The sequence below is a fragment of the Sabethes cyaneus genome, chromosome 3 (genome assembly GCF_943734655.1).
Source record: "Sabethes cyaneus chromosome 3, idSabCyanKW18_F2, whole genome shotgun sequence".
Taxonomy (NCBI): domain Eukaryota; kingdom Metazoa; phylum Arthropoda; class Insecta; order Diptera; family Culicidae; genus Sabethes; species Sabethes cyaneus.
In genome coordinates, this window is record NC_071355.1 from 237,522,894 (window position 1) to 237,546,226 (window position 23,333).

A 23,333-nucleotide genomic window follows, 5' to 3' on the forward strand; every position below is an offset into this window, starting at 1 on the left:
TTTACTTGATGGCGTTTGATGAATTCGACAAGTTTCTACATCGAATTTTGAACGTGCTGACCAGGAATTTGCTAAACGTTTCATACAAAATGAGTTCGGTGCTGTATGCAGTGTCTGTGACAGATTATGGTTTGTTAACGATTTGAAACCTATAACACAAGATTTTGCAACAGTATTGCAAGAGAGTGGATCGTTTGAATCAGTTAATGGATTTCAAGTATGCCAAACTTGTCGCAGCAATCTGAAACAACGAAAAATTCCAACATTATCTAAAACTAATGGGTTTGCCTATCCGCAAGTACCGACGGGTTTACCGCCGCTCGATCCTATTGCAGAAAGGTTAGTGTCACCTCGCTTACCTTTCATGCAAATACGTCGTTTGCGCTTTGCTGCAGGTAAGCTGCAATGCTTTAATAGTTTCATTATTATTCGTCTACACAATCTTTAATCACAGGTAGTTACTCGATTGTTGGTCAAGTAATCAATTGCCCCGTAGATGTAGGTGAGATGTTGCGCTCCCTTCCTCGTCAACTTGACGACGATCAAGCGTTTAATGTATTCATCAAAAAACATGTGATACACAAGTCTTCCTACCTGTCCGGATTCGTTAAGAAATCGGTAGTTAAAGCTTGGCTTACGTATTTAGTTAAAACGCCATTGTACCGCAGATACGGTATCGTTATGGACGGTAATAGAATAGAAGATCTAGATAACAGTGCTCCGGATGATCGGATTGCATTGGAAACCATTGATTTCGATAATGAAACAGAGTTGCTACTGGGTCAACAAGAAACGCTTTTATGGAATGAAGACAAATGCCTAGAAATCGCCCCCGCTCAAAACAAGATCCCCTTGTCTATAATCTATGATGAGCATGGCGAAGAGCTGTCATATCCTGCCATTTATTTCGGCTGTCCGCGTGAATTTAGACCAGGCGTACGCGTGACGTACTTTATGATTGCTTCCAGCGAAACTCGTCGTTGTGATAGACGAGGAGCAAAGCCACAGCACGTATTATACATGGCGATGAAAGTTCTTCGTTTACGAGTTTCGGAAGGATTGCAATGCACCTTTAAGTGTATGGGCACCGCGAATGTTACTCGCGGCGATCTTCAGAATAGGGAATTTATGGAGCAATGCATTAACCGGAATCTATCGTTCCTGAAAACCATTCCGAACTCAGTCCAGTACTGGCAGCAAAGGAAAAGGGATCTTTTTGCCATGATGCGCCAACTTGGTAAGCCTACGATGTTCCTAACACTTAGTGCGAACGAAACAAAGTGGCCTCACCTGCTCAAAACTCTATACCGGTTATCCGAAAGAGAAAATAACACCGAGTTAACAAATCCAATGCAGGAATTGACTGCCTTACAGAGAGCAACATTGGTCAACAATGATCCGGTTACGTGCTGCGCATACTTCAATAAGCTTGTGGACACGATTATGATTCTGTTAACGTCGCCAAAGTACAACATATTTGGAAAATATCAAGTAGTTGATTATTTCAAGCGGATCGAATTCCAACATCGGGGTAGTCCACACGCGCATATCTTGCTATGGTTGAAAAATGACCCACGTGAAGCAGTCGGAGAGAATATGACCGATACCGTGCGGTTGATTGATGAACTCTGTTCCGTCAAGGCCGAGGATTTACCGGATACCTATGGTTATCAGGTAAATCTACTGTCCATGTGTTGTACTTCGGCATATTCAATTTGTTTATTCTAGGTTCATAAACATACATTCACTTGCTATAAGAAGAATGAAAACCGCTGTCGGTTCAACATTCCTTATTGGCCCATGGACCAAACCAGGATACTCGTTCCTATTGCTTCGGATGATAGCCGCCGCGATCAGTTGGTTAGAAAGGCCAAGAAAATGCGCGAAGTACTAGATACAAATGCATTCGACACACTGGAATCGTTTCTTCTTGAATGTAATTGTACAATGGATAAATACCTCGATGTTATCCGTGCAACCATTCGCCGTCCCACTGTTTTGCTCAAACGATCCATGTCTGAACTTTGGACAAACTCGTTTAATCCGTGGATAGCTCAAAATCTGCTCTCGAATATGGACTTGCAGTTTATATTGGATGAATATTCGTGTGCTGCGTATGTTGTCGAATATGTGAACAAAACCAATCGAGGAATAAGTTGCCTTCAACGAGACCTTATCGCACTACAAGAACAATTTCCTGATCAAGACTATACTGAACTTCTGAAGAAACTGAGCATCAAAATGCTCAACTCCGTGGAGATGTCGGCCCAGGAGGCGGCATGGTATCTTTTGCGTCAACCGATGTCAGAAGCAAGTCGAGCGATACAATTCATACCAACGATGTGGCCGCATGAGCGTACGAAATCAAGAAAGCGAAATGCACGAATGGATGAAGAGGGAATCGACGACAGTTCAACTGATGTCTGGACATTAAATATCGTGCAAAAGTATGAAGCGCGGCTCGGTCTAGATGATGTATGTCTAGCCGATTTTGCAGCAAATTACACAAAAGAACGAAATGGTACTAATTCATATAAGATCCGCCGTTTTTCCCGTATACTGCAGTGGTGTGGCTACGAGATGGCAAAGCTCTTTGAGTATAAGCGAGAGATGGTGGTGTTGTTTATACCATTTCGGAATGAAATGTGCGATGTTCTCGACAATAACAAGTTTCTTCAACTCTACGACCAAAACGAAGCAGCAATTCTAGCGAAGCGCAAGCAATATGATTGTGAGCTCAATCTTGAACATATCGTTGACGAGTATTTGCGGTTGTGTATTGAGGATGAATCAGGTGTACAGGAAACGGATGCTAATGTTAAGCGTGCTGAGTGCACGAGAACCATTGCAATGGAACCAAATGACGATGATATTGTACTGCTACCCACTAACGCCTTATCGGCGGTCATTAAACAACGCACCTCGGTAATGACCAGTCAAGAATATTGCAGTTTAATGCGGAAGACAAATCCGGAACAGCGCGCTCTGATTCTTCACGTTATCGACAGCCTCCATTGTTTCGATGAAACCAGAAAACCGCTGCAATTGTTTTTCACCGGGCCGGCCGGGTGCGGCAAAACTTTCACGCTTCGTATTGTGATGGAGACATATAACCGCTTCAGTCAAGCTCATAACTCTCTAAACAACGCCTATGTTGCTTGCGCATCTACCGGAAAGGCAGCGGTAGCTATTGGTGGTACGACGGTGCATTCCGCTTTCCATATAACAATGGATCGGCGGCATCATGGAAAGCTAGGTTTCGAGATGCTCCAATTGTATCGCAATTCATTTGCCAATATTAAGCTAATTATAATCGATGAGATCAGCATGATTGGTGCAAACATTTTGAACACTGTTCATACGCGACTGCAAAATATTAGTGGCAACTATGATGATGCTTTTGGCGGAAAAGACATTTTACTATGTGGAGATTTTCGTCAGTTACCGCCAGTAAATGCTAGAGCCCCGTTTAAACCTGTGAACAATTCCTTAGGAGGTGCTTCACTCTGGCAGTCTTTGAAATTCTTCCCACTGCGTCAAGTTATGCGACAGAGTGACACTGAATTCTCATCCATACTCACAAAAATCGGAAACGGCGAACAATTATCGGATGACGAGACTAAAGTCATTGAGGGGAGATTCCGTACAGCTGAATGGTGCCAGGAAAATGTACCGAACGCAATTCGCTTATTCCATAGGAACACCGATGTAGAAGCATTCAATCAGAAAACATTGAGTCTTCGGCAAGGATTAGATCATACTGCTGAGGATGTAATAACTGGACATAGAGATGCTACCCAGCTGACGAGTGCCCGCACCAAACTATATCGCATGAGCGTCGCTGAAACCGGATGCCTTCCGTACATGTTACGATTGGTTGTGGGAATGTCGTATATGATAACTACGAACGTGGAAGTAGCAGACAGCATTGTAAATGGTGCGATTGGCGAGCTTATGTTCATTGAGTTCGCAGAAACTGAAGAGCAATCCGCCTGTCGATTGTGGTTCAAGTTTCAGAATGACACAGTTGGCGCTCAACTTCGAATCAAGTCAAGGCCGATAGTGTTTTCGAAGCCCGGTGTACTCAGACAAGACTGGACACCTATCAGTAAGCGATCCGCCAATATCAAACTTAGCAGCGCTATTAAATGTAAACGAGCTCAATTCCCCGTCGTTAGTGCTTGTGCACTCACCATACATAAATCGCAAGGTGGAACATTCTCAGAAGTCGTTGTCGACTACGACAGAAGTCAGGAGCAGCAGTTAGTATATGTTGCGATGTCGAGAGTAAGTTCATTGCAAGGTTTGTACCTAACAAACTCAACGAACTCGTTCAAATTTCACCATGCGAAGGGCAGTAATACTCCCAAAATGAAAGAATTGCGTACAGAGATGAGTCGACTAGAGAACCACAGATTGGTAACAATTCGGGATGAACTGATTGAATTCGTAACCAGCGGCAACCATTCTTTCGTGCTAGTTAGTCTAAATATTCAGAGCTTCAATGCTCATTCTGAAGATGTATCAACTGATCCCGTTCTTAGACTGGCAGATGTCTTTGCGTTCAGCGAAACATGGGCAAACAATAACGCATCGTTAGCAATGGAAGGTTCGTTATATTCATTCTATTTCTTTCAATAATTGTTACGCATTATTTTATCTATTTTTGCAGGGTATACCTGTATCACGCATTTTAAACGAGAAAACCAACGTGCTGGTGGAGTTGCCATTTTCGTGAAAAGTGAATTTGCAACTATGTCATCCCAACACGAAATTATAAAAGCGAGTGAGGTACATGACGCTATGCTTCTAGACGCGGAAAATTTTGGAGATATCTGCGCTGCAGAATTGTTTATTGACGGAAGCAAAACAATCTTATTCGCCGTTTATATCTCACCGAATACGTCACTGAAACTGATACAACTGTTTTTAACTCGACATCTGTTTTACTCGAATTATGAAACCCCAACAATAGTGACAGGTGACTTCAATGTGGATATCTCTAAAGAGGAGAATAGCGATTTGGTAAATTTCATGACGGAATGGATGAAATTTGATCTCGTGACTGATCCCAGACAGGCAACAACCCTGGGAGGTTCATGCATCGATCTTACTTTTTCGAGGAATATTCCGGTATTGTCTACGAAAAGGTACGTGTCGTACTTTTCGTATCATCGTCCTCAGCTCACGTTGCTATCAAGTTAAAATTGATAAAGCCGAGACGATCGTTTTCTACCACAGCCCTAGAGTAAGTAAGGTTTAACAGTATCGACTTACATTGAATTGATTGATTGAATTGATTTGTTCTGTTAACAAATACTAAAACTTAGAAAGTTTTGTAAGTTTCACATCCTACTATTTATTTAAGTCATATATTTCAACAGTGGTCATTCGCCTTTACAGATGCCAACAATCGCTCCCGATGAACCCTTTTCGATTGGCAGCTAAATTTATTTTATCACGATTTACTGTTTCTTGATAACCGAGCCACGGTGCCTGATTTTGAACTCGCGATTTTGGGGCCATTTGTGATGGCATTGAATACTTTAAATTAATCTTTTGTAAGTATCAAATCTGTTAGCAATCATCAAATGTTAATCATAGTCACATAATGCTATGTTCCACATAGTTGACGCTTATATTGAAATCGATTTTCTATCGATTCATCCCTTTGCTGGCATTCTTTAACAGTTTACTCCTACAATCGGTCCCCGAACAACTCATAAATTGCTTATCTTAAATTTAAGCAATAAATAAGTATTGTATTTTTATATTTCTTATTTCTTATATTTTTTGATAAAACTAATTCATTTCTACTTTACAGTGATTTGGTATTTCCTATCACTCCTCTATTAGCGGGCAACCATCATCCTAGAGTCTAAAGGACCGAATAGCGACATCCATCTATTTATTGGCAACAGTAATTATAGTACTGATTTTTAAGATGTGCTATCAGCTCAAACATAGTTCTTTTCAGGGCCACCAAACAATTTCAAACGGTTTTTTTCAAAACCACCATTGATTCAATGAAGAATAAAATCAGAATATTTCGCTCTTCTTTTACAAATAAACACTCAAACAATGATACTCACAAATACTCAAATAGGCATATGCCAGAAATGCAGTTTACATTAGTCTTTGATTTAATGATCAGACATAGTTATACTTCATCGATTAAAACATGTTATCAATATAATGAGTATTATATGACACAGTCCTACGTCACCCTTTCGTACAACCCTTAGGGCTGTATACCTTGTAGTTTTTAGCTAGCTCAACTCTATTGTTTTTATCCGAAAACTGAGAAAATTTTACACTGAAAATTAGTAGAACGTGCCGCCTGAGCCACCCTTACGGATACCTGATACTGATTGTCTCGTGCACTGTTTCGGTCTTGTGTCGAATTACCAATGGTGGAATCCGATTTGGATTTCCTTGTGGTCCGAAGTCAGCAGCGATCCCAAATAACATGAGCTACTAGTTCGTCGCCGTCGGCGGATGCCGTCCTTTCATGTATTTGGTCTTCGAAGCACTTATTGTTTGCACAACCGTCCTAAACTCCGCTTTCAGTCTGCGAAGCCTAGGAGTTGACTTTGACTTTGTCTCATCCCTCGCCGCGTCTCGAAACGACTCGAGAGTATTCCCGAGATGCGCACGAATCATATTACTCGATCCGATGTAACTCTGAGCGGTCGCGTCAGTTTGTCCGGAAAACCATGTTCGTGCATTAGCTGACATAGCGTTGCTCTCGATTGACTGTATCGTACGCTGCTTTCAAATTGATAAACATGCGTGGACATATTGTACTTTTATTTATCGTTAGTCATACATGTTTTATAAGAAGCACTTGAAAACAATTCCCGTTTTGAAAGAAAAATGATTAGTGTGGTTAAAAATCTAAAAAATTAAAAAGGTTCCGGTTTTAAAACAATTCTATAAACCCGACAACTTGTTCGTCTGATGATCGTTTCGAAGTTCTGAATAATATTATCGGTGTTTCTATGATAAGTTTTATCGGTACCTTTAGAAACTTTAAGTCCAAAAAGATATAAATTTTGTAAGTTAACTTCACAATTGCTTCTATTATATAACAGATAGCGACAGATTGTGTTTTTTTATCCTTTTCGTAACAAATTTTCCAAAAATTGCAGCCAAATTTAAAGCACAAAAAACAGCCTAATTCGGGAAAATTTGACCTAATCACAGCAAGCGTGAAGTGTCGACCGTCCGTTCGGTAGCAGTTTTGCCGAAACCCCGATCCAGGGCGGCTTAATCTTTTATGTGTTTACACTGTGCATACAGACACACAACACGTAAGAGTACATGGCTTTCAGACTTCCTGGAAAGTTTGTTCATTATTACCACCGCCGGTGCCACGATTTAAACTGTTCGAGCGCATCACTTCTATCCTGTTCTACTTTCGATTCCGAGGCAGCAAGCACACATGGGCAATAAGCAAGCACATACTATAGTTTTGTTTAGACAAGCAGCATATTTTCTATGTTTTGTGTACACTACCGGTCGTCGGTCCTATCCTTGAGCTAAGCTCAGTTCTTCGGATCGGATGCATTGCGCGGGGGGGTAAATGGCGTGGCGGTGCATTACAAATATGCTAACAGCGCGGCATGACGACAACGACGACGGCAGCAAACAGTACCGAATGGAACAAGTAGGTATGTGACTTCCTACCGAGCTCCGGGGCGAGGGCTGCCGTCGGTTCGGCTCGATCTGTTTGATCCTGCCACCACCGACCGATCGGTCGGTCTGTCGGTCGGTTGATCCGTCGCGCCCGGTTGCCGTTGCGGTAGCCTAGTGGTGGGTATTGTGTCTGCTAGGGAGCATGTAGCAAACAAAAAAAAAGGTACAGGAAAATGCACCTCGAAAGGGAATCATCAATTATATGTGTCCTAGCTCTAGCTTAGAACAGCGCCGATGGAATCAAACACACCGGGAGAACATAGAAATTGGACATTGTTATTATTTTCGCTGTCTAATTACACACAATCGCCTCTCGAAGGCGGCACTGTCAATCAAATGGCAAAGCCAGTCAGTCGAAAGGCGGTGTAAAGCAGCTGTCTTGTAGAGCAATCGCTTGGATAAGAGAAAATAGAGATACACACTTCGCTTCGGTGCGTGAGTTTTATTGTAAGAGTATCATGGCTGGTTGGGTTGGAGATGGGGAGACTTCACAAGGCGAAAGTCGAAGGAACGCAGGAGCAGCAGTGCAGAGAAAAGTATGAAATTATACACTGATTCCGAAAGCCCGATCATGTCAATTTGCACAGTGGTAAGAGTTTATTTGAAGAAAAGCAATAAATTCCAGTTTGTATTATATCCGGGACTCTCCCATCGTGCGCGCTTTCGGTGCCATCCAGAGTGCAATTAAATAGGGGACCGTCGGGCATCGCGGGTCAATCCCAAATTCATGTGATGTGTAACTTTGTCAGCAGGGCGTCGTGCTCCCCTACCGAAATAACCACTGCTGCAGTTGGGAAACGCTCCACGGGAGCAGTTTTTACCATCCATCCTTCAGCCAGCCCACGGGCGACTCTCGTACAACTTTGCCACATATGCAAGATCGTTGATGTGATAAAATTTATACTTTTTTACATATCTTTGGAAAATGTGTAGTGGTACCGCGCGCCGTGAAGTCGATCGCAGCAATCGGCGGCGGCTGCGTGGAGGTGACTACCGGGCGCGAGAATATGCGCATTCGCGCGGAGACAACAAGTTTGTCCCAATCGTAATGTAATGCAATACGCCGCAACTAAGTAAGCAAGCGGGATCCGGCAGGACGACACGAAGTGAGTCTGTTTTTTTTTGCTTCTGCGAATCGAGCGAGGGACTCTACGCACTCGACGAATCGCTGAATGCTGTCGTATCCCTGGGGGTGTGTGTGCGAATGCGTGCTTGTGGTCATTCACGTTTTCCTATACATACATATAGATTGTGTATGCAGCCTTGCTGCCTTTAGCAGGCCAAAATGCGGCTCATTTCCTGGCACTATGATGCTGCGCTGCACAGCACGGTCAGTGGTCACTTGCCCGGTGGTGAGTGATCAACTGATTGCGCCACCATATTATCATCACATTTTTTTTCCTGACTTCGTCAAATCACAAAGTGGGCAGTGACGGAGAAGATAGAACGCACCGCGCGGATTGGTGGCCATGCAAAACCGAATTCCAATATTTAACCTCCATTTCGTGATGTTTGGGTTTGATGGTACAAAGTCACTACAATTTACTGCGTAAATTTTCAATGTAAAGAGTCGCCTAATGTGATAGTTCTAATCCAAGAAATCCCCGATCTATTAAAAAAATGCTCCCGTTTTAAATCAAAACAAATATTTAGCATTATTTATAATATACACACTTCTACACCTGTTATACTGCCACCTTGCTAAAGACGAACATATTTGAACCGGTGCTTGTGATAAAGAGAAATGGTTTCCATGGTAATGACAGTGCCCTGCTAAATATGTTTGTAACTATTACTGAAAGGAAGTTTAATAGTCGGGGTTTTAGCATAAAAATAATATCTCAATTCTAAAACTATCCTCACTTAGGGATTTATAGAAGCCGGTTCAATTCCAATCAATCAATTTTAATGAGCCATTTGGCAGAGTGACCGCCGCGCATACATGACCGTGCTAGAGCAGAACATTCCTGCAGCAGATTCCCGTCGGCTGGCGCCGCATAAAAGTGATCCTATAAATTCTCTCATTATTGATAGATGATAGACTTGTTAAATTTATTGCAAGAATTTCGACCCGTATTAACGTTAAGTTGTATTAAAACGTAAATTAAATTACCTAAACACATTCCTGCCGGTTACTATGTAAATAATGCTCCATTTGAGTGCTACAATGCATTCATGCTTGTAAATTGCCTAGCTGAGAATGCGTAGGTAAACAAACAAAACATTGGTTGCTTTGATCGATTATTACAGCAATGGATCAAAATTCCCAGGAAAATTCAGCATTTGAATGGGTGTTAATCCTTTTGTACATAAACGTTTCAACTTGTTCACCGACAGGGTCTTACCGGTTTTGGATTTCATCATGAACAAAGCGGACACCAAAATGAACAACGGTAAAATTCGATCAAACACAGAATGATGAACGTTTAATTCGGTCATTTAAGCAGAAGATGACCGAAAGTGTCATTCGACGTAACAAAACGCGATTTTCAACCTAAAAATAAAAAAATAAGAAAACTTATCCAATTTAATTCTACTATGTGTATTTTATTCAATGACAGATACGTATTTCGCCTACGACTTGCAGGCTTCCTCAGTGTCTGTTTTCGAACAGTTCGAGTCACTGTCATTGAATAAAATACACATAGTAGAATTAAATTGGATAAGTTTTCTTATTTTTTTATTTTTAGGTTTCGTATTCTACTAAGACGCTCCAAAAACTTCAGTCGCGATTTTCAAGCTTAACCGTTTTCTCAGAAACTAATCAACCATTTTTGCCTTTCTACTCTATAAATATGTAGAATAAAGGTATAGAAATCACGCGGAAAACCGGAAATGGAAAAAAGGTCCTGCGGCTCGAATGTCTTACCATACCATACCATTCGACTCAGTTTCGAAAACTGAGCATTTTTTGCGTGTGTGTGTGTGTGTGTGTTTTTTTTTACAAGGTTTCGGAAAACTAATGTTCTTATCCGGAGCCAACCCGGACGTTGTGTGGGACTCTCACCCACCAAAACCTCATCCTTGCCCTCTGCCTACATCCCCCCGGTACCACAATGAAGTATTACATCAGGGGGAGGCTGTGCTCTTGCACTTTTCCAATTATCACGCTTTCTAGCGATTCTCCTACAGGCATATCAAGGGGATGCCGTGCTCATGCACTTTGCAGTTACCAACGCAGGCTAACGTTGCTGGTCATTTGCGCAGCTAGCTCGCAGTACCCATCGAGACGTGTACCGATTAGAAGGTGCCGACAGTCATAACGTGCACCCCGTCACAGCCACCCTCGCGGGATTTCTTGACCTGACGAGACGTGTACCGATTAGAAAGTGCCCTCCAACATGACGCGCACTCCGTCACAGCCACCCTCGCAGGGTTTCTTTGCTATGCCTATTTCAACAAGCACCGATCTGAGTATTGGGACTATTTCGGGATAAATCCCATCCCCACACATATGAATCCAGTCTAGGGTTTTACCGCGCCCCGAATTGCGTTACTTTGGGGCGTCATATGCGGCTCAGAGAGGTTTGTTCCCTAGGCCACCTTTCATCCAAAATAACTTAACTGACGATGCTAGCTCGCTGCTCCGCTCTCCACTTACGCTGCAGATCAGACATGATGCATGCGATTGCGCTATTGACAGCATTCCAGATGCTCTCGTTGCGACACATTTCCTCCACCATATTTTCGACGTTAAGACCGGAAGGCAGATCATCCCTCCATGCTGCAAATCTGGGGCAGTCGAAAACCACGTGCTCTGCTGTTTCTTCCACGTTCCCACATTCCGGGCATAAGGGTGACATGGCGTGCCCGAACCGGTAAAGGTATTGCCTGAAGCAACCATGACCAGACAGGAATTGCGTTAGGTAAAAGTTTACCTCCCCGTGCTTCCTATTCACCCAAACCGAGAGTGTCGATATGAGCCTGTGGGTCCATCTACCTTTCTGTGCCGTATTCCACTCCTGTTGCCACTTAGCCAATGATTCTGCTCTCATCAGCTTTCTGATTCCTCTGACCTCCTTTTGCCTATAGCACTCGTAGTCCTCCATCAGGGTGATGTCGATAGGAATCATCCCAGCGATTACGCACACAGCTTCTGATGAGATAGTCCTATACGCGCTCACAACTCGAATGGCCATTAGTCGGACCGTACTTCTCAGCTTCGCTCTGTTGCGCTGGGTTTGGAGCGCTGTAATCCAGGCTGGTCCGCTATACCGCAGTATCGACGATGATACACTGGCTAAGAGGCGCCTCTTGCTACTGCTTGGTTCAAAGTTATTCGGCATAATCCTAGACAGTGCACTGATGGCTTTCGCTGCCTTTTCGCATGCGTAGTCAACATGACTGTTGAATTTTAACCGATTGTCGATCATCACGCCCAGGTGCTTCAACTCGCGTTTTGAGGTTATGGTATGTTCGCCTACGGTAATCCCCACGTGTTGGACTGCTCTACGATTACTCACCAGTAGTATCTCCGTTTTATGGTGCGCTATTTGCAGTTTCGCGTTCTGCATCCAACTCTCCACCCTGCAGATTGACTCAGCCGCCAACGCCTCCACTTCCTCTAGTGATTCGCATGTAACCGTCATCACGATGTCGTCCGCGAAGCCGACGATTTCCACTCCCGTTGGTAGCTCTAGGGTTAGCACGCCGTCGTACATACTGTTCCAGAGAGATGGGCCGAGTATTGACCCTTGTGGAACGTCCGCCGTGATCACGGTCGTTTCCTTTCCGAGGTTCGTCCGGTATACTACTGTGTTACCTGACTCACTGCGAATATGCGTTGTGTTCGCGGGATCGTGTTGGTTCGAAAGGTTTCGAAAAATATCGCCTTTGTATCGAAAATATCGTTAATTTTGATCACTAAAAATAACGTACTTAAACGTTATATATCAAGTGCCAGTAGTACGCAATAATTGGATTGTGAAACTAAATTTTTATTCATGCAACTTTTTACAAATTAAATGCAATAACAAAAGCACAACTTATAAAAAATCGTTTGTTATCGATATTAATTGCACATGCGTTATAAACGAATAAAACGTATGGTTAAGTTTTATTTCAATAATACGCATATTCGCAGTGAGTCAGGTAAAACAGTAGCACCCGATTCGTGAAGTAGCTCTTCAAAACGCGACACAGATAGTCGGGGACTCTCATTCTATGGAGCGCTGCTGCGATGGCTTCCCAGCTGGCGCTGTTGAATGCATTCTTAACGTCGCACAGTGGGACAGGTTCAAAAATAGGCGGACATCAGCTTTTGCGGAGAAACTATTAAGTTTTTCGCATTAGTGTCTTCGCAAAAGTTTCTTGGTTTTTAATTTATTTTTTTGTTAGATAAAAAAAATTTACATTAAGGGGGTAAATCAATAAATAGAAAAATTAACTTTTTTATTTTAGGTCCAAAATAAACAGTGCCTAAGGAAAAGTGGTAGAGGACATTATTTCAAGAGTATTTGGCGAAGGAAGGAAGTTTCTATCCCTTAAGGGAAAAAAGATATTGAGCTACACAATAACAAACCCCCTTAATATCAGTTTTTCTAATTTTACTTGCTTATTTCCGTTTCTACATCGTTTTGATGTTGAGTAAAATTTAAGATATAGTAAAAATACATCTTTTTGCTGAAGAGAGCGAGGCTCTAACCTTATGGGATTTTAAGCTGTTACAGTTTTTAGACAATTTTCTAGTCAATTTTAAGGTGATTTATTTCAAAAAGGCGCAAGTATGCGCAGCCAATCTCAGCGACTTTATGTGTTGCAATGTAGTGGCTTTCATTTTATGTATATGTCACGGTGGATCACGGTGGAACATTCGAGCAAACTGCGACTAAAAATATCACGTTTAACGCCTGAAAAATTACATAAAATAACATAATCGATCAATACAAATGGTATAAACCCATTTAAAATAAAAATAAATTTAATAATAAATGATTTAACAATTCAATGATCTTATATTTCTAAATAACTGTTCATTTCTTCATAACTTCAGTGCTGCTTCACTGAATGGCATTTTCTTCCGTTTTGTGTTCTTACCCACTGATGAAATTATCGGATCAGATGATAGCATTAAACGGTTAAATATATCTTGATTTGTAGATACTCTGTGAACATAAGCGTATGCAATTAGGAACAAAACACAACATATATGATGACTAATATGCACCTTGAACATTTTCGCGCTCGATTTTCCCGGAACATTTTGATGTCCTTATTCCGGCATTCTTGCGGTTCTTCTGACAAGGCATCGATAGGGAGCACTGATGCTTGGATCTGCACCATATCTGCACCATGGATAAGAATTCGGTGCATACTAGCTGGCATTTTGTACCATCCGTATAATGAACCAGATTTTGCGGGAAACGGTACTCTTGACTCCTCCGAAGCTAACGATGAAGAAATGAACAGTTATTTAGAAATATAAGATCATTGAATTGTTAAATCATTTATTATTAAATTTATTTTTATTTTAAACGGGTTTATACCATTTGTATTGATCGATTATGTTATTTTATGTAATTTTTCAGGCGTTAAACGTGATATTTTTAGTCGCAGTTTGCTCGAATGTTCCACCGTGATCCACCGTGACATATACATAAAATGAAAGCCACTACATTGCAACACATAAAGTCGCTGAGATTGGCTGCGCATACTTGCGCCTTTTTGAAATAAATCACCTTAAAATTGACTAGAAAATTGTCTAAAAACTGTAACAGCTTAAAATCCCATAAGGTTAGAGCCTCGCTCTCTTCAGCAAAAAGATGTATTTTTACTATATATTAAATTTTACTGAACATCAAAACGATGTAGAAACGGAAATAAGCAAGTAAAATTAGGAAAACTGATATTAAGGGGGTTTGTTATTGTGTAGCTCAGTATCTTTTTTCCCTTAAGGGATAGAAACTTCCTTCCTTCACCAAATACTCTTGAAATAATGTCCTCTACCACTTTTCCTTAGGCACTGTTTATTTTGGACCTAAAATAAAAAAGTTAATTTTTCTATTTATTGATTCACCCCCTTAATGTAAATTTTTTTTATCTAACAAAAAAATAAATTAAAAACCAAGAAACTTTTGCGAAGACACTAATGCGAAAAACTTAATAGTTTCTCCGCAAAAGCTGATGTCCGCCTATTTTTGACGCCGTCCCACTGTGCGTCGATAGTGACCACTGCGCAGTAGCGGTTTCCTCTACGTTTCTGCTTGGACGCCTCCTGTGCTGTCTCGACGACAGTCCGGATCGCATCTAGTGTGGACCTTCCCTTCCGGAACCCAAACTGCCTTTGTGTCAGTCCGTAGTCGCCCTCCGTATATATGGATAGCCTGTTCAGGATAATCCTTTCTAGCAGCTTTCCCAGTGTGTCCAGCAGGCAAATTGGTCGATATGATGCTGGATCCCCCGGCGGTTTTCCTGGTTTTGGCAACAGTACCAACTTCTGGATTTTCCACTTGTCTGGAAAGTGTCCCTCGTTTAGGCAGTTTTGCATCACCGTGCGGAACATGTCTGGAAATGCATGGATTGCCTCCTTAAGAGCTGCATTGGGGATCCCATCCGGGCCCGGCGCCTTCTTCATCTGCAGGTCTTTCGCGATTGAAACAAGTTCGTCATTGGAGACTCTTCTCTCGTCAGCGTTCTCATCCTCTAGCACCCGGTAAGGGGTAGGGGGCTAGGACGTTGGATCGTGTTCCGGGAAGAGTCCTTTAACTATTATTTTTAGGTTATCTGGGCATCCTTCGGCTGGCATTGCTGGGCCCCTGATCCTTGCCATCACTATTCGGTATGCATCGCCCCAGGGGTTGGAATCGACTGCTCTACAAAGCTCCTTAAAGGCGTTTGTTTTGCTCTGCTTAATCGCGTATTTCAGTACGGCCTTGGCAACGCGGAGGTCACTTCTTCTTTCCTCTCTAGTCTCGGTACTTCTTGCTCTCTGGAAGCACCTTCTAGCTCTGTTGCAGTTAGCTCGTAATGCATTGAGTGACTCGTTCCACCAGTAGACCGGACGCCGTCGGTTTCTAGGCTCCACCTTCCTTGGCACGGTTGTGTCGCATGCTCTGGTTAGCGCCTCGGTCAGCTCGTCAGCATCACCATTCTGGGCTTCGCTGTGTGGTCGTAGTGCCTCGGCAAAGAGGTCTTTGTCGAATGCCTCCATTTTCCACTGCCGCTCTCGAATTCTTCCTGTTTGTGCTGCCACGGGGTTCCGTTGGCCAATAGTGTACCGTATAGCTTGGTGATCACTGTACGTGAACTCTTCGCACACTCTCCAGTTAATGTCGGTTCTCAGCGACGGGCTGCAGAAGGTGACGTCGATGATCGATTCTCGGCCATCTCTGCGGAAAGTGCTGGTGGTTCCAACGTTGCTCAGCTCTACTTCGAGCGTTGCCAGTGCTTCAAGTAGGCTGGCTCCTCTGGCGTTCGTACATCTTCGGTTGCCCAGGCGTTGAAGTCACCTCCTATGACGATCGGTCTCCGTCCAATGAGTTCACCAGTTAGTTCGTCCAGCATGCGGCAAAACTGTTCCAGCGTCCACCTTGGGGGAGCATAGCAGCTGCATACGAAGACTCCGTTAATTTTGGCGACCACGAAACCCTCATATCGGTTTGTAACCACCTCCTGGATGGGATATCTGCCCGTCACCAATATCGCGGCCATTCCTGCTCTGTCTGCTATCCAGTTACCGTTATCGGAGGAAATTCGATACGGCTCCGCTATGATTGCAACGTCGCACTTCGTTTCTGTTGTCAACTGCCACAACAGTTGCTGTGCAGTGTCGCAGTGATTGAGGTTGATTTGAATCACCTCCATTATTGTAGGGCTGCCTTTGCCTTCTGGTACACCGGGCATTTAAAGCCTCCCGTCACGTGGTCGTTGTCTTCCTTGCACAACATACACCTCGGTTGCTTATTGCAGTCCTTCGCAACGTGCCCTTCATTGCCGCATTTCCGGCACAGCTTCGATCTGTCAGGTCCCGGACAATTCCTCGCCTGGTAACCAAAGTCCATGCATTTAAAGCATCTCGCCATTTCTTTGGGTTCACGTGGGATGGCTCTAAAGCTAACCACCGCCCATCCAATTTTGACTCTGTCCACCTTCAGAAGCCGGTTTGCCGCCTCGATAGATAGATGAATCGACTCCGTCTGCGTACTGCCGTATGCCTTCCGCAGCCGAATAGACATTGGAACGTCGCCCAGGTATTCCGCTCTTGTTAGCACGGCTTTCACCTCACTCTCTGTTGTGACCTCGTCCAGGTTTTTCGCTTCAACGATCGTCTCCTGAGACAAAGCTTTTACTTGAGCTTCGCTACCGAGCGCTGTCTCGACTAGCGCCTTGAAAGCCGCGCTCTTCACCTCCGGGTCTCTCTTGAGCTCGAAGAGCAACTCGCCGCTCTGGGTTCTCCGGGTTTTCACGGCCTTTTCCCCTAACTCTTTCAGCTTCGGGTCGTCCCTCATTCTCTTGTGGAGATCGGCATACGTCGTCTTCTCGCCCTTCACTCCAACAATCAGAGCATCGCCTCTGCTCCGGATCCGGCGAGGTTGGGGTCTCGCCCTATTCTTCGCCTTTTTTTCCGCTTCTTCGCGTTCTGCCGGCATGTCCCTCTACAACTGCTTCTGCCGATCTTCTTTCATTTTTTTCTTGTTCTCACTCTCCTCTTTCTGCTTAGGAATGGTTCTCCAGCCGCTAGCCTCACCCTGCTCCATGTCGCACTGCTCCTCCGCTCTGTTTTCATTTTGCTCTTCGTGGTCGCCGTTCAGCTCATCCTTCCGCTTTTTTGAGCTTACCTTATCTCCTGGCGATTCCCGATCCCGCTTTTCTGTGCGCGGGGCTCTCGGGCACCGCCTGATCCAGGGTCGTCGCTGCCAGGGCCTCCTCCGCAATTACAGCCCTCCTTATTAACGCCGCATGCACCACTTCCTTCTCTGCCAGGGCCTCCTCGGCGACTACAACCCTCTTAATCAAGACCTCCTGCTCCATTTCTGCCTCTATCACCGCCGTTAAGGTCCGTGCTGCTTGCTTCGTGATCTCACCATGGATGTTACTTCTCTCCTTCATGAACTCAATCACCTTCAGGAGCTTTTCTTTGGCAGCTCGCAGCTTGTTCGTCTGTTGGCTGTCCTCCTTTGACTTCGGGATGGGCGTAGTGAAGTTTAGCATCGAGCCTTGCCCTTTTGGGGTTATCTGCTGCTGTGTGTTGCCGCTAAACATTTGTGCGACTACCTCCTTCAATATTGGCGATCTACACAGCTTCTCCTTCCTATCGAACACGTTGGCATCGCTGATCTGCGTGTCCATCGCGCAATCACTATCTTCTCCTGTATTTAATTTTGTATTTAATTCTTGAAAACTCATTTTGGATCCCACGAGTAGCTAGGGAAATATGTAGTCCGCTGCGCCAGTGCCCTGCCTTAACGCAGTAAGGGCTTCGAACTGGTCGGATGCGCCCCGGTGTCCGCCAGGCTCCGTTCGCGGTGAGGTAATTTTGATTTTGACCCCCCTCACCATGCATCTCTCGACACGGGTCGCGTCACATCTTGGATTCGGGGTCCGTGGTGATGTTTGCGTATCGTCCTCATCAAAAACGTGGGTGGCTATACCGGTTAGCGCCGAAGCGGGGGATGAAGGGTCCCATTCTTCTACCCCTTGTGTGTGTGTGTGTGTGTGTGTGTGTGTGTGTGTGTGTGTGTGTGTGTGTGTGTGTGTGTGTGTGTGTGTGTGTGTGTGTGTGTGTGTGTGTGTGTGTGTGTGTGTGTGTGTGTGTGTGTGTGTGTGTGTAACGCTTTCAATCTCACTCACTTTTCTCAGAGATGGCTGGACCGATTTTAAAATTCTTAGTGTCAATTAAAAGATCTAAGTGTCCGATAGGTCGCTATTGAATTTCATACTGATCGGACTTTTAGTTCAAAAGTTATGTATAAAAATACGAAAAATATGGGACTTCATTATCTCATAGGGGACCTATGACCTAACCGATTTGAACAAAATTGATTGCATATGAAAGAGGAGCCTTGCAAACCCTTAATTTCCAAATTTCATGACGATTGGGCTTGTAGTTTGAAAGTTACATAAAGAAATGTGAAAAATAGCATTTAAAACATATTTTTGTAACATATAAGCATTAATTCAATGAAAAACATCACACAACTTATTATTATTTGAAAATTACTGTTGAGATCTATCAAACGAAACCGAGGCATTTGAAATCGGACGGTTCATTCAAAAGTTATTCAAACTCTAACACTTAAGCACCGTATATTAAACCGTTAAAACGTGTAAAATCAAAACATATCAAACAAATGTTGATTGTGTTCAATGTGTGTGATGTATGTGTGTATGTGTGTATGTGATGAAAATGCGCAATTTTGAAATTTGCATTGAAATTCGAGAAAAGTGAGAAGCATTGACATAGTTGTCTGAAGTTTTTGAAGCCTCTTAGTGGAATACGAACTCTGAACTTAAAGACAAGAAAACACTTTTACCGAGTAAATTCCATTATTTAATATTTATTCGCGACAGATACGTATACACTTCGAAATAAGACACTGATGAAGCCTGCACGTCGTAGCCAAACTACGTGTCTGTCACAAATAAATACCCACAAATTGTGGGATTCAATCGGAAAATTTTTTCTTTTCTTTGATTTCAGATTTCAATTGTCATTTTCTTCACTTGCTGTTACTCACAATTGTACAAGAAAAGCAAAAAGCGAAGAAAAGCAGTTAATTTAAGCATGCAGGTATAGTAGTGTATAGGATTAAAAATACTAGTGAGTTGATTTTTCCAAATAAATTTATACAAATTTCAAACAAATTTTGCGCATCAAAAGATACTCTTTTCAATCAATAGATTCTAGAGCTTAGAAATGTTATATGGAAAATAGGAAGGAAACATTGCACGGTAGTAATTTTGTAAGATTTGTTTTCGTTAGTGACACTTCAAAAGACAGAAATCTTATGTCATGTATCATATTTTAATAAATAAATCGAATTAACAAGCACTTGAAATCATGTCGATCATATTTCCCATTCTGTGTCGATTATTGTTTAATTTAATCACTTGAAACATCTTAAATACAAGATATAGCCTACTCCGTGCTGGTTGAATTTTTCTGGTAAAACTCATGTACAGAAATTATATCTTAAGTCGCTTTACTGATAAACTGATGTAAATGTTAAAAATGAAAATGAAAACAATGCAAACACCTGCAAACTCCAATTTAAATAAATTACTAACCTAGACCTAAGCAGTTTTATATGAGATACAGCTCATTAACACTTATTGTATCCGAGCCAAAACAAAATAAACGAGGAGAAAAAAAATATTTCCCATTCTCAAGCATGTTTATGGCGCAGCTTTTGCACTATTTTTCGACTTCATCTTGTTTTCCTAACCCTTTAACGGGATATATTGTAAAGCGATGCGATCAAGCTAATGACTATCTTTTCATGAAAGTACATTCAAAAGAAGCTTAAGTTTTGATTTTCATGCAAAAATAATTATCTGAAGGAGCGCCAGCTAAGCAATAGTTCCATTTCTCTTTTTCATATCTAATGCTCTATTCAGTTATTTTTTTCCAATACAGTTATATTGCAAAATTGAAGCCAAGCAAACTAATAGTAAAATTTTGAGATCAATCATTTTGTTGTAGATATCCTTTTTCTTCAAAAGCGAAATATAATAATAATTTTTCTGAACTCTTGTTTTACAAAGATACTAACTTTTGAACGCATGGTATTAATATCAGAAAATCTGCTATGAACACATATTTCATATTGTCAATTCAAAACAAGTTTCGTATGTGGTTATGAAGCCCGAAAGTTAAGGCCGTCTGTAGACCCGTTAGAGGGTTAATTTCTAATTTTCTCTAAATATTCATACAAGTCTGCAAAAATTATCTTTTGTGTTTACATTATGTTTCTATAAATCACGTAAATATTACAAAACTAAATAAGGTGTTCATCAAGTAACATAAATGACGCTTAAAAGTATTTACGCATCCGAAGAAACCAAGTATAATTGTTGTACGCAATACGTTGTAAATTTTACTGGTAAATAAGGACTTTGAGGAATACGGAACGGATATTTAAAAATATAGTCAAGTTAATTATAGATGTTCCTGAGAAATTAAATAATGATTGTTGAGGCAGTAAAAAGGCTCACGCCGCTAGGTGGATTAATTCGGGATTTTTTTTTTATTTTGTTGGTTGAAGCTTTGACACAATGCACGGCCAGACAAAAATAAAAAATAGTTATACGAAGACTAAGGAGGTCGCAAATTTTTCTTGAAAACTGAAAATTTTCTACGTAACATCAAAAATTCAGAGATAAAAAAGTTCCGATCCAGTAGAGTAAGGCGGGGTCAAAGTGCAATGCGGGTAAAAGTGCGATTCAATGATTATCGGTGCAGATTCCGAGTAAATTGACTACATTGGCATGGATGGGTGACTACTTTGACAGCTTAAATCTAACGTAAACTTTGGTTACTTACGAAGCATAGTTGCTGGGTTACGTGCAAATGTTATTTAAGGGGGCTTTTTATGTAATTATTCGTTATACGGCAAATACGATATCAACAAGAGGATATTGCTTGTTGAAAATTTGGAGCAATGTTTTACATCACATGTCTGTTTTGAAAATACGGTGAAAAGATTTTACAAAATATATTTCGCTTTTCCGTAATTTAATCTAACCCCGTCAAGCACCTAGCGGGGTAAAAGTGCGATTCACGGATGCGGCAAAAGTGCGATTCATGGACGAGGTAAAAATGTATAGCTAATTGTACACAACTTTAGGCACTATAGTACAGATACTAGAAATGAAAGATCTGCAGAAAACGGATCTAACGGAGGCTGCAATACACCAGCGCAAAATAGAAAAAGTGCAAATTGAGAATATCCCTTACCGAAACATAACGCAGATTGAAGATAATATGGTTTTGTTAGCTACTGCTGGGCTAATTTCAAGGATTCTAGCTTCGAACCGCGGCTTTCGCACTTTTGCCCCGCTAGTGGGGTAAAAGTGCGAATCTGCACTTGATCAGAAGAAAGAAGAATTTATTTTGCAAAACACTATTACCGCAGGTGATTTTTAGTTGAATGTGAAGACATTGAGTTATTGCACCACTATAAAATATATTATGTTCTTGTCCTTCTTTATATCTCACGAAAACTGATGACAACTTCAAACATCGCACTTATGCCACGCCCTACTCTATTGGTAATTTGAATTTGAAGAACAACTTCTTATGTAACAATTGTCTTATGCTCGTCAACACAATGTTCGAAATAATAATTAGCTTTCTAAATGTAGCCGTATTCAAGATAATTGAAGAAAAAGTTTAAAATATTTATTTTTTTTATTTTAAACATGCCCTTTTTATATGTTATATCACCAAGCTATGAAATTGTTATCAACTACAGAAAATTTTATCTTGCAATTTGTCCGAATACATCTTGCTGATTCTACCATCTACTGATTGTACGAAATTGGTAAAAAAAATTCAGTATTTATTTTTCCATGTTAAAAAATCAATTTCCTACAACTCACGCTTAGACATAATTTCTGAGCAAACCAAGTTTCCGAGATACGATTTTTCAAACATATTACCTAATAAATTAATTACGCCATTTTTAAAAGCGATTGTTGAGCCTAAATGGTGCCAAATTATGTGGAAGGTGCATATTTCCTCTTATCAAAAACGTAGATGACGTTTAGAATAAATAGTTCAACTTTTGTCATTTACCTCTTTCACATAACACTGCTAAAATTTGAAAATTACAGAAATGCGTTTTGTTCCCCCTTCATAAAATCGTAAATATATCAGCTAGATTTGATCATACGTACATACTTTCTTCGGCAAAGTTGTTCGTCATAAATTTTTACATTTATAAAGTACTAGCTGACCCGACAAACTTCGTATTACCACAAAATTAAACTGTGTTGTACATAAATCCTGAATCTCGGATGAACTTTGTCACAAAGTTTTGCAAGTTTCTGAGGAGTTTGGTTTAGGTATACGGCTTTTGCAGTATCAGCATCTTTGGCTCGAGCAGCACGTTCCTCACAATCATGTGGAAGATTTGTGCCTTGCCCATCTTGCCCGTGTCATCATTTACCTGATGAGGACGGGAAGGAAAACAGGAGGAATAGGAAGGGGTGGATGAGGAATTTGGACAAACACAAACATATATATACCGAGAGATTTTTGTACCCCCGAAGGGATACTGCAATCCTTGGTAGTTAACTTATCAAAAGTACACCCCCTGGGGGGTATACTCATGATAAATAAGAGCTTATAGCTCAATACCGCTTTCGGTAAGGAACATCAAAATGTCTCGTAATTTTAGTTTCCTAAAATCCGATTCATTTAAGACGTAGGATCCAAAGATCCTATGACGCAATTGTGCTACTGCAGGACAGTTGCAAATTACGTGATATGGTGTACCGTAGTCGGATTCACATAAATTACAATGAAACGATTCAGCTCGCTGAATCGTAGCCATATGATAATTTAGTCTGCAGTGACCAGCCAGTGATCTGACAAGAATACTGCAATTTACCTTTGAGTGTTGCAAAAGAAATTTCGCAACCTTCTCACAAGGCTTAACAATGAAACTTTTCGTTTGACGACAAGTTTCAAGATT

At 41.7% G+C, this 23,333-nt stretch overlaps 2 protein-coding genes across 2 annotated transcripts; one reads left to right on the top strand and one right to left on the bottom strand.

The window, feature by feature from the left end:
- The first annotated feature begins 278 nt into the window (after positions 1–278).
- LOC128740940 (uncharacterized) lies at positions 279–5,448 on the top strand. Its single transcript, XM_053836517.1, has 7 exons — positions 279–339; positions 455–1,674; positions 1,729–4,287; positions 4,354–4,609; positions 4,673–5,025; positions 5,331–5,338; positions 5,385–5,448. The coding sequence occupies exons 1-7, from the start codon at positions 279–281 to the stop codon at positions 5,446–5,448; spliced, it is 4,521 nt and encodes a 1,506-aa protein (XP_053692492.1).
- A 9,916-nt stretch (positions 5,449–15,364) lies between these two features.
- LOC128740942 (uncharacterized) lies at positions 15,365–16,500 on the bottom strand. The gene is made up of 2 exons (XM_053836518.1): positions 16,067–16,500; positions 15,365–16,025 (listed from the first exon to the last, which is right to left on the bottom strand). The coding sequence occupies exons 1-2, from the start codon at positions 16,498–16,500 to the stop codon at positions 15,365–15,367; spliced, it is 1,095 nt and encodes a 364-aa protein (XP_053692493.1).
- Positions 16,501–23,333: the final 6,833 nt, after the last annotated feature.

Excerpts from the sequence above, each read along its gene's own strand:
- LOC128740940 (XM_053836517.1), top strand. The coding sequence starts at position 279 with ATGGGTTTGCCTATCCGCAAGTACCGACGGGTTTACCGCCGCTCGATC. Across the intron at positions 340-454 it reads CTCGATCCTATTGCAGAAAG|GTAGTTACTCGATTGTTGGT; the intron begins GTTAGTGTCACC and ends CTTTAATCACAG. Across the intron at positions 4,288-4,353 it reads TATATGTTGCGATGTCGAGA|GGCAGTAATACTCCCAAAAT; the intron begins GTAAGTTCATTG and ends CACCATGCGAAG.
- LOC128740942 (XM_053836518.1), bottom strand. The coding sequence starts at position 16,500 with ATGGAGGTGATTCAAATCAACCTCAATCACTGCGACACTGCACAGCAA. Across the intron at positions 16,026-16,066 it reads AAGCACTGGCAACGCTCGAA|AGATGGCCGAGAATCGATCA; the intron begins GTAGAGCTGAGC and ends CACTTTCCGCAG.